General features: G+C 41.0%; 1 protein-coding gene across 1 annotated transcript in view; it reads left to right on the forward strand.

The window, feature by feature from the left end:
• Nucleotides 1-5,478, forward strand: part of ARHGEF26 (Rho guanine nucleotide exchange factor 26) — a 64,112-nt gene extending 58,634 nt beyond the window's left edge. Inside the window, exons 13-15 of the mRNA XM_033150474.1 lie at nt 3,289-3,356; nt 4,287-4,391; nt 5,076-5,478. Of these exons, the coding sequence (XP_033006365.1) occupies nt 3,289-3,356; nt 4,287-4,391; nt 5,076-5,218 (316 nt within the window). The 3' untranslated portion in view covers nt 5,219-5,478. The remainder of the gene's footprint in view (nt 1-3,288; nt 3,357-4,286; nt 4,392-5,075) is intronic.
• Nucleotides 5,479-11,923: the final 6,445 nt, after the last annotated feature.

Consider the following 11,923-nt stretch of genomic DNA (forward strand, 5'->3'; position numbering starts at 1 on the left):
GGGAGGCCCAGAAAGTGGAGATGAATATACATAGTTGGGTTTTTTGTTGGTTTTTGCTGTGTGGTTTGGTCCCACTTTCTCTCCATATGTGAGATGTGTGGGTGGCTTCTACTAAGTACCCAAAAGGAGAGGCAGGAGAGAGAAGTCTTCAAGTTTTGGTCAGTTTCACATTAAATACTAATAAGCTCAAGTCTGAGAGTTATTTCTCTTCACCTGAGATCTATCACATGTGAATTTTCTTGAACACAGAATATCTCTGTTGTGAAATTGTCATAGAAGAGCAAAGTCAGGTGATCACAATATGTCCATGTACGTGTGTGTGTGTGTGTGTGTGTATAATGATCTGAAGCAATGGGAGTTGAGCTTTGTTCAGATCAGAATGTAGTTCCAGTTTGCAGACCAATGATACCATTTGTGAGACTGTTATACCTGGGAGAAGAAGAGCTTGGTTATGCCTAGGTCAATTTAAATTAATTTTTGTGTTAACCTATATATGTGTCACTTCTTCTATCTCTTATGTGGATATCTTGAATATTAATTGAATATCTTCTTCTTTCCCTTTCTGGCCGTCTCAGCTGCCCAGGGCTTTTATAGGAGGAAGGGTTGGGGGGAAATCTAATAAGAATTGGGGTAACTGTTGAGACCTTGATTGACCCAACCTGCTCCCTTTACAGTCATTTTCTTATGCAGATACACTTAAAACAACAACAACTACTTTTGGCCTTTCTGATCCCGTTTGGTTATCACCCTTTGCTCATTGGGGGAAATTGTTTTTGAAAGGGTGTGGCATTAAGGTGCGGGGTGAATAACAAAAGCTCAGAGTGATTCTACCCACCTACCCCCCCCCCAAAACCCCAAAGCCAAACAATGATGCCTTGACATTTGAGTAACACAACAAGCAAGTTAAATGGTTACTGAGAAAAAAGCTTTTTTCTGAAATGAAAACTTTTATTATTTTATTATTATTAAATTTATATACTGCTCTATACCCGCAAGTCTCAGGGCAGTTCACAGGATAAAATCACAATATAAAAACACATAATACACAATCAAAATAAATACAAGAACAACCCAGTAAACCCTCTCCCCACATTTTAAAATAAAAATAGGTTTTATTGAGTAGCTAATAATAAAAAGCAAATAAAAAAGAGGGAAATATACCCCACTAATTTGCATACATCCCCTGAGATTTATGGGTATAGAGTGGTATACAGATTTAATTAATCAATGACGACAACAGCAATCCTAGACTAGACCGTTTCCCCAACCAAGCCAATAGCTATCGGTTTGCATCCTTCAGCTTGACAGAAACTGGTCCTAAAAATGTGGTCCTGCGGCAGTTTGAATTTCTGGTTCTGTTCTGCTCCATGTAAAGATTCCCCACATAGACCCAGTTTAAGCAATGACATTACTGTATTATATTGCTAAAAATTGTAACATGTACAGGGTTTTGTTGTTGCTGTTCTGGGGCTTCGTTGTTTGCAATATATTTCATTTTAGCTAAGCACTGTAGTTCATGTAGTCAATACTGGATTTGATGAAACCATGGAAACTGTCTAGCAAAATCTGATATAGCCTGGGGGGGGGGGAACTCTGGAGTTCAGGAGGAAGAGGGTCAGCCTTTTTCTTCTGGCCAAGTTTCAAAGATTGTTCAGTTGTAGACGACAGCAACAAGAAACATCTTGTTTGCTCTGGTGCAGATCCTGACTCAAGAAAATTCCTTGGGATGCCATAAGCATCCAAGTAGCTTTCCGCAAAACTCAAAAGATTGTATCTGTCTCCATGGAAACTGTGGGGTTAAGGGGGTTTATCTACACAATGGCCCACATGCAGTCTTGCCCAATATGTTTTACAGTATTTTTCCTTCCAGAAATTAAAATAGCCCTGAAATTTCTTGTTGTACTTGTTTCTTACAACATTTAACCACTTTTATACTGCAACAATATTAGAACAGCAAGTGCAATGATGCAGCATGTGAATGATTTAGATATGATTCCTGCATTGCAGGGGGGGCTGGACTAGATGACCCTTGGGGTACTTTGCAACACAACAATTTTATGGTTCCAGGAGTAAAGTCAGTTTCCAAACCCATGAGCAATAGTTGTCTCCTACAGCTACCCAGCCTTTAAATATGTAATTGTCTTCCTTCAGTTGAAAAAAAGGAATTTGTTGCAAAAGGAAAAGTTACCTCACAAGCCTTGGTTCCATTTGATAACTACTCAGAGCTTTTAAGCCAGCGGTGGATGCAAGCGTTTGCATGCAATGGGGGTGAGCTCCTGAGCTCCCGTTGCTCTGCCCCAGCTCCTGCTGGTCTCATTTTTCCTTCCTTTCAGTCATTTTTTCTTTATATACTGAAACTTTGTATGACTTTATAGCTCGTTTTTTAATAGTTTGCTGGATTCATTCATACCCTTTCCGGTCTGAAAAATGAACCTCAAGCTGTCTTACATGCATCATAAACCACCATAGATATATAACTGGGATTCCAGGCTTTTAAAAGCGACTATAACTTTCCTGAAAAGGTATTCTCCTGTTGAATGACCTAAGTGAGAATCCCTTTCACAATGGTCGCACAGAAGATTACATTTCACTGGGGGGAAAAAGCTTTGTGTGGTACCAGTGCATAACGACATGCCTAGGTCTTTAAATCTGTTCTTTTGAAACAAATCATAGCATAGCTGTTTGTATGAATGGTTTGGTGGGGAATTATTCTTGGCCATTTTATCAGTTATCAAATGCCTTTTAGATTTTTTTTTTTTTTTTTGCTTTAGAATAATATAAGCTTCTTCAGCTAAAATCATTATTTCACCTCTGATTTTCTCCATCCTGCTGTTCTTTTAACAATATATGGGTTTAGAGCACTGCAGGGCTTTTAATATATCCATGTCCATAATATGGGCATTCTCTGGCATAGATTTGAAATGTCTGTGCTTGCAGAGAGCTCTGTAAAATGCTGGATTGCGAGATCCTGCTTGTTTCCTTCTGCTGCCCAGAAAATCACTTATGTGTCAGAAGCCTCTCCCAGTGTCCCCGTCAGCTAGTTCAGAAGACATATTCCCAAGGTTAATAGATGAGGTGTCTGCTGGGGAAGGGCCATAGCTCAGTGGCTGAACATTTGCTTTGCATGTAGAAGTGGGGTTTCCCAACAGACAGACACAAAGAGGCCTTCAGAGAAGATGAATATACTTTCACATAACAGTCAGGGAGGCTTTGAGTTCAGGGAGTGCAACAAGGGCCATATATCAGCCGACTGAAAAACACACTTCAACCTTTCGTCTCCTTTTCCAGAAATGAGCGTGCTCGCTGGATTACTGCACTTGGGAAGAGTAGTGATAGAGGGACCGTTGACCGGACAAGTAAGTGAGCAGTGAAACTGTTCTTCAGGGCTTTGACACATAGAAGTAAATCTGTTGCCTTTCAGTATTTTGTTGTTGGGGAAGGGGAAGGACCATAACTGTAATCATCTAATAACTCCCTCTGAACCTTTTTCTTTTGTGTTAAGCAAAAAGGAAAGCATATTAGCTCTCTGTTAAAATTGGGTGAATTAAAGAGACATGCTCCACTAAGGGTGATTGCAAGATGTCTCTAAGTGTTTCCTGTCACACAGTAGTATCTCTAAAAAGGTAAAAGGACCCCTGACCGTTAGGTCTAGTCGCGAACAACTCTGGGGTTGCGGTGCTCATCTCGCTTTATTGGCCGAGGGAGCCGGTGTACAGCTTCCAGGTCATGTGGCCAGAATGACTAAGCCGCTTCTGGTGAACCAGAGCAGCACACGGAAACACCGTTTACCTTCCTGCCAGAGTGGTACCTATTTATCTACCTGCACTTCTACGTGCTTTCAAACTGCTAGGTTGGCAGGAGCTGGGACCGAGCAACGGGAGCTCACCCGGTCGCAGGGATTCGAACCGCCAACCTTCTGATCGGCAAGTCCTAGGCTCTGTGGTTTAGACCACAGCTTGTTTGAATCTTTTAAAAAAGAAGAGGCTGAGAAGATATAGAAGTTCTACTTCTAAAACTCAAGATCCGGACAACTAGGTACATGAAGTCCTGTTGTAATCAATGGGGCATGATTGAAATTGGTTTTCCATTTAATGCAGTTCATTTAAAAAGCTTAAATGTGTCAAAGAGCCATTGTAGTTTGTCTGCTGTTGACCAATGCCTTTTTATCAAATCATTTGGTTCCTGTAAAGTGAGCTGGGAAGCAATCAGCTTGTCTTTTGTTATCACTTAAACTGAGCTTACCCTTAGATTTACCATGTGGATCAATAAATATTCTCTCTTCTCAGCACTAACCCAGGTAGAAGTCATCAGATCATACACTGCGAAGCAATCAGATGAGTTATCTCTCCAAGTTGCTGATGTAGTTCTGGTCTCTCAGAAAGTTAATGATGGTGAGTGGAATTGCCTATTGCTTAGCTGCCATAAATGGAAACAGTCATTTCATACCATCACAAGGATACTTAGTATCTGCCTTAAAGCTAAACCACAGGAGACCTGGGGATGGGTGAATCGGTCCAGTTCAGTTTTCCACATCAGTTTGCAGTTTATTGGGTGTTGTTTTTTTTTTAAAAAAAGAAAGTCTTCAATGAAATTTATTAGTATTTTAACACAAATTTCTCCTAATACAAACATTTTTGTAAGGTTTTTTGGTGTGATATAAAGCATTTTTCTGCACATTTCAATCTACTGCACACTTTACTTGGTGGAGACCTACGCCCCAGGTAAACTAGTAACTTGCTTACAATATATTAGTATGATTACTGCAAAGGAAAGACATAGCTTCAGTTGGCCACAATATCAGAAAGCAAACAATTATCAGCCTATCACTGAATACACTTGCAAGTGGGTCTTCTTTGGGCACGTCAAAAACATTTGGCTGGCCACTCTGTGAAGTGGGATATTGACTCAAGGTTATAAGTCTATACCCACTTTCCTGGGAGAAAGCCATATTGAAATTGGTTGGACTTCCTTCTGAGTGGACATGTATTGTAGGATCAGTAGAGCTTTGATCTGATCCAGCAGGGACCTTCTGTTTTAAAGATGCATCATATTTAGTACTTCATTATACATTCCAGGTTGGTATGAAGGTGAGCGACTGCGGGACGGAGAGAGAGGCTGGTTCCCAATGGAATGTGCCAAGGAGATCACTTGCCAAGCTACAATTGAGAAGAACATGGAAAGAATGGGACGCTTGCTGGGCCTAGAAACAAACGTATAGACCCCCACTGCCATATCTGTTCTCTAGGGTTTGCACTAAGGAACATCTGGGGCTTTTTGCTCTCATCCAGATGGCCATTTTATAGTTGAAGCATGTAAGAAGAAAGACTCGCAGATACGTGTCATCATTAGGAATGGAAGCAGCCATAAAGCAATTGCATGCTGGTGGGGCTGTTCAGTACAAAGCAGTGGCAGGTCGAACTTTTTATTTCTTTTTTATAACCAATAGTCACTTTTAATTAAAACCCGATTTTACACTTATATAGAGTACCTAATAGAATTATGACTTCCTTGGATTATCACAGTGGACTAACAACTCTTGAATCAATTTGAATGCACCCCCTTTGTTTTACAGACCAACTCTAGAACCTGCTCAATTTATCTTCCGTTTCACATTCCTTGCTAGACCCTTTTGATTTCTGTATAATTTTCTCAGTCATCAAGGGAGGCCTATGTCCAAAAGCAGGCGTTAGCTGGGGGTCCACATCTTGATTCAATCAGCTGGATATGTGCATCTTTTGATGTCCAGATAGAGCCATTGAGTAGAATCTATCGAGCATTAGCTGGGACTAAAACCTGTTGAAATAGGTGACGGATGCAGCTAAATGTCCATTCTGTTGATTTCATTGCAGTTCACAAGTCTGAGACTCCAACTTGTCATGTGATGCCCCAAATCCTCCTGATTTGGAAGGCGTTGAGGTGTCACTCCTAGCAGGTATAAGTTGCCCATGTCTCGCTGCCATAAAGCATTGTGCTCAATATGCAAGCCTGGTAGACCTTCATCTTGGTACTGGGTGTTAGCATCACATTCTCCCATACCCTTTTGGAGAGGCAAGCCATAGCTCAGTCCAGCTCAGTGTTGATGGCTATGCTGGAACCCAGGTAGACAAAAATGTCTACCACCTCAAGTGTGTGGTCACCGCTGATGATGCGTGGAGTGCTGGTGACATCCTGACTCAGGATGTTGGTCTTTGGCAGGTTGATGGTGAAGCTGAACTCCCTGCAGGTTTGGGCAAAACTCGGTAGAGCTTCCCCTGAGTGCACTGTCCAGGCTTTGTCATCTGCAAACCTCACCTCTCGGATAAGGACTTGCCAGAGTTTTGTCTTGGTGTGTAGACGTGCCATGTTGAACAGACTCCCGTCACTCCTTGAATGGAAGTACACTCTCATCTTCAGCCGAGCAGATGGCATAGGAGAGCAACAGGGAGAATATGCCAAAGAGTTGGAGTAAGAACACAGCCCTGCTTCACACCACTCCTTATAGAGGTGTCTGTACACATACAGCTCTCTGTCCTCCTTTGGACAAGCAAGAGGCAATATCAGAGTTCAGGGAGACATCCCAGCCAGCCAGAAGCAGTCAAGGAGGGCATAAAGCAAGACCAGTGAGAAGTGTGGCCTGGGGAGAATTTGTAACTAGGAAGAGGCCTGAGGGTCAGAAAGAGAAGCCTGGAGGTTCTGGGCTTGAGATTCCCTGCCCTTTCAAATAAGCTGGACAAGTGTTGGGATTCTTACCAGGCAACTCTCATGGGTAGGTGGTTTTGTTTTCACAATGCTAGCAACAAAGGGCTCTTCTGCAGTAACCCTCCCTTCAGAAAATGCATTGAGAAGGCAGAGTACACCCCTTGATCCTGCATTAAGTGAGCATTAAGCCCTTCTTACCCATTCATTGAATAAATGGGGTTTTTACTTCCAAGAGCAGCTGGGTCTTAGTGCTACACGAGCATGCATGCTGGATTTTAGTTTCAGAGCAGGTATTTCCTCCCCCGCCTCCAATTTTTTTAATAACACCTTGTTGAACAAACAGGTTACGTGACATTTTTGTACTATGCCTAACACCAAGCCTGCCTCAGAACATTGGCAGGCAAATGCACAGCATGAGAGCATCTCACGTGTTCAGCTGGATTGAGGAGCAGGCACTGGAGTGTCAGCTCTGTATCTCCTGTAGCATTTTATTAGAAACACATTTACAAGGCTAGAAACACTTTTGACTTCCACATTACGTCCAAGGTAAGTGTTTAGAATCACTTAAGACCAAAATTAGTATAAAGGAACAAGTTCTGTCCTCACCTGCACTTTTGAAAACGGGTTCTAGCAGTTCCCTCCTACCCAAAAAGCTGTTGAAGGGAGGCATTAGAAAATATTGTGTAACAAGGTTTGCCTGTGGACCTGGTATGGTTTGCCATCCCTGGATTTAGCAGTTCTAAGTGCACTGTTATGAAATGGATACTAGTCAACGTGGATGAAGCAAAAAATAGGAAGTGAAAGCAGTCAAGGAATTGGTTTTAAAGTGGCTGGACACAAGGACCACGTTCCAAAGTGTTGCCCTAATTTAGAGCAACTCAGTTGCATTTTATTTAAGCAGTCTTACTCCCATCATCACAGCCAACTACCTATGATTGAGGCTACTGGACTGTAGCCATAGTATACTGTCTCCCCCTGTCCCTCTAGAGAGGGGGAAATGTTATGATTTCATTGCCTGCTGAATATCTCGTGATCAATCTCCACTTAAAGAGTCTTGGCAGGAATTTCTTGTCAAACGAAGATGTAAATAAGAGTTAATTTGTAATTGCATTTGTAATTAATTTATAAATAGGAATTCATTTGCAATGTGTTTCCTTTTTATGTAAATAAGCATGGCATTTTCTACATTTGTATTATAAGGAACTTTGTAATTTCTCACTTTACAGGAATCAAACAGTGGTAAAATCTTTTGACATTTTTTTCAGATGGATGGAAAATAGTACTGTAATATTCATGACATAACCAGACAATGAATTCAAATAGTGTTTAAACCTGCACATTAGTTTCTAGTGAAGCATGTATTAGTTATAAGCGCTGGAGCCCCTGTTATAAAGGCAAGTGTATCTAAGGGTACAAAGGAAGCATGTACATTTTTTGAAAAGTTGTGGAAATGAAATGGCCTATGGCTTTTGCAATTGCCTTTATTTTAAGCAATGCTGTGAGTGGGAACCTGTGTAGGGTTCTTTGCACTACTTTCAATACATTAATCACTTTGCATGCAAATAAATCTGCTTCTACACCCATCCATAAGATTGCAGTTCTTTTCCTTAGTAATGAAGAAATTATTACTAACCCAAGTAACCACTCAGTTTCACAAAATAAAAAAAATCATTCCAGTAGCACCTTAGAGACCAACTAAGTTTGTTATTGGTATGAACTTTAGTGTGCATGCACACTTCTTCAGATACACTCAGTTTCAGTTATGCACAAGCAGTAGTCACACCTGAACCACTCGTTGCACAGGAGCTAAACTTTGTTCCCAAAAGGACATAATGAGTGACTTGCCAAGTGCCATCCCATACATTCTCTGGAAAAACCTTTCAAGGTAACGGGCCAATGAAAGATGAATGAGACTACTTTGAATCTTGTAGAGACATTTAACAAGTCAAGGTACCTGCTAATTCTTTTATCAGGGAATGCTTTTATTGTCCCCACACCCGGATTTGCTTTTTCTACATATCTACCAAGTATTTGTATACAATGAATAAACTACACACTGACTGCAATTCAAAGTGGGTAAAGACATTGAAATTTAAGTTTGGCTGTAATTCAGTTAAAGGCATAACTTGATTTTTTTGTTTGAAGGCTTGATTTTGTTGTTTGGTTGTTTCACACACAGTTCATAAATCAACAAAGTATATGCACATCCTAAGCACCATAACCTGGAAAAACATGAAACACAACTTCGAAACTGCTAACATTGAATAATATTGTGCTAACATCAATTCATTGTTACTAATTAATTTTCAGCCCCACATCATAGCTCAATTGGTAGAGCATGATACTATCATGGATTTGAGCCCCTCATTGGGCAAGATTCCTGCATCACAGGGGGTTGGACTAGATGACCCTCTTTGTCCCTTCCATTTCTACAATTCTATGATAGTCACTATTATTTGCATGTACAAGTGTACACAAGTGGCATGTACACCTCATTACTATTTTGTTCATGGGGATGAGAGGTGAGCATACGCCATCTCCACGTCCCAGGAGGAAAAGACGCAGGCCACTATTACAATTCAGTCTGCTTTTTGTTTTTGTTTTAAAAAAGTTTGGGGTTCTGGATTCATTACTCCCAAGCCAGAGCTCATGGCTGGTATAACCTTCTTAGCAAGGACACAAATGACTTTTAATACAATGGAAAATAATGGTTTTAAACTACACTAGGCCATACAGCTGCAGCACTGAACTGCTCTGGGGCAGTGGCTGCTTTTCGTGTCCTAACAGAACCATTGTAATGCACCCATTTTAAGTCAAGCTGGAATTTGAGACTGGGCCCATAATGCTGAGCCCACACAAATCTAAAGATGCTCGGGGAAGGGGGGAGATATTGAATAATAGTCAAACTTTGTAGCCCCATTTAAATCAATGGCTAATCTAATAATTTACTTAGTTGGATACCACCCATTGTGTAAACATTTAACAACTCTAAAAAGGATTGTTCTTAAGACAATATATGACATACCTACCTAGCCACGAAATGTTGGAAAAGCCATTCTGAATTCTACATTTCTCCTGACTTTTGAGTAGAACCCTCAACTGCTTTTGACTCAAATAAGTGTGCTGTTACAACATACTCCTAACACCATTGGAAAGCGGTGTGTGGGTTTGTTTTTAAAAAGCAGCCAAGTTTTAATATTTCATTTTTCATAGTACTGCAATAACCACTATAATTATTTCCCACACTGCATATGAAACCCTTCCATTGCCCTCTCAGACAATCTCACTAAGGCATCAAAATACAAATAGAGGCAGCTAAATTGTTTTCATGCATCACTGTCAAAATGGGTGTTTGGGGTTTTTGGGTGGAAAGACTAACTCTCCCCTGTCAACATTCACACATTGAAGCCTGGAGCATTTATCTCAAAGATAAAATCACACAAGATACTGCCCAGAGGCAATCTTCTTTGATATTTCACATTCAACACTATTGCCAGGTTACCGGTACTAACCGCTTAGTGTCATCATTCTGAAATAATTGGGTCCCCCCCCCCCATTTCATTGATCCAGCCCTACGTAAATATTTTATGACCTGTCTATGGCTTCTAATGTTTTTCTTTTAACAAAATACATTGGACAGCGAGCATAAAAGTATGACATAATGGAAAATACTACACTAGCATAGGTACAGTTCTCATCTTCTAACTTAGAATCATGTGTATTTAAAAGCAGGAATACTCTTTAAAAGAAGCTATGCATTCTACTCTCCAGTAACACAATTGGACCATGAGAACACCTACAAAAACATTAGTAGAATGAATATTGCCAGTCATCCTTACTGCACTGTTGTTGTTGTTCAGTCGTTCAGTCGTGTCCGACTCTTCGTGACCCCATGGACCAGAGCACGCCAGGCACGCCTATCCTTCACTGCCTCCCGCAGTTTGGCCAAACTCATGTTAGTAGCTTCGAGAATACTGTCCAACCATCTCATCCTTTGTCGTCCCCTTCTCCTTGTGCCCTCCATCTTTCCCAACATCAGGGTCTTTTCCAGGGAGTCTTCTCTTCTCATGAGGTGGCCAAAGTACTGGAGCCTCAACTTCAGGATCTGTCCTTCTAGTGAGCACTCAGGGCCGATTTCCTTGAGAATGGATAGGTTTGATCTTCTTGCAGTCCATGGGACTCTCAAGAGTCTCCTCCAGCACCATAATTCAAAAGCATCAATTCTTCGGCGATCAGCCTTCTTGATGGTCCAGCTCTCACTTCCGTACATTACTACTGGGAAAACCATAGCTTTAACTATACGGACCTTTGTTGGCAAGGTGATGTCTTTGCTTTTTAAGATGCTGTCTAGGTTTGTCATTGCTTTTCTCCCAAGAAGCAGGCGTCTTCTAATTTCGTGACTGCTGTCACCATCTGCAGTGATCATGGAACTAGCCTTTGTGAAATGGGAAATATTTTTTAAGACATCCTGTGATACCTGTATTGGGCACCTGGTATAATACAGAGCATGGGCAAATGAACAAAAGCCTTCTGTTGCTTTCTCAATTTAACCACTTCCTTGGGTGATAGAGGTAAGTGATGTGCAGATAACCTACTGGTGATGCCATGAATATAGTAATTAATATAGTAATATAATTATGCAGAGTAGATGATGTCATAGAACTGTAACAGCATTTTAGACTTTGCATCTTAAGTATTTTGTTTTCATTTTCAGTTGCAGTGCTCTGTATCCAAAAACAAATCAAGCAACCGCAACCGTCAGTGCATTAAGGGTCACAAAAGATTTGGGTTGAAACTTACCTACCAGGAAAGCTGATACATGCATTGCCTTCTACTTCAAGGCTTACAATAGCCATCTGGTTGGCCCCTGGGAGAACAGGTTATTGGGTTTAGCTAGGCCTTTGATCTGTTCCAGCAGCGCTCTTACCTAATGCAAAGAAAAAGCCCATTCGTGCAACTCTTCTCCCGCCAGAGAGCACAGTTTCATCTCCATATATAAATATCATGTAGCCTTGAGCAGTTGCATGACCACTTACGGACAGATAGTATTTATTAAAGAAGTTCAAGCAACTGAGTGCAAGCGTTACTTGCCCACAGAAACTGGCTAGCTCATGTACATAAGTTAATTAGTGGCACTTCAGCAGCCTGTGGGGGAAAATACCAGCGATTTACAGAGGTTTCCATACATGCCCCTTAGAGACAAATAGTCCATTTGGCTAATTAGAAGCCTGCACAAGCTTTTGCA

The sequence above is a fragment of the Lacerta agilis genome, chromosome 5, assembly GCF_009819535.1.
Source record: "Lacerta agilis isolate rLacAgi1 chromosome 5, rLacAgi1.pri, whole genome shotgun sequence".
Lineage (NCBI taxonomy): Eukaryota > Metazoa > Chordata > Lepidosauria > Squamata > Lacertidae > Lacerta > Lacerta agilis.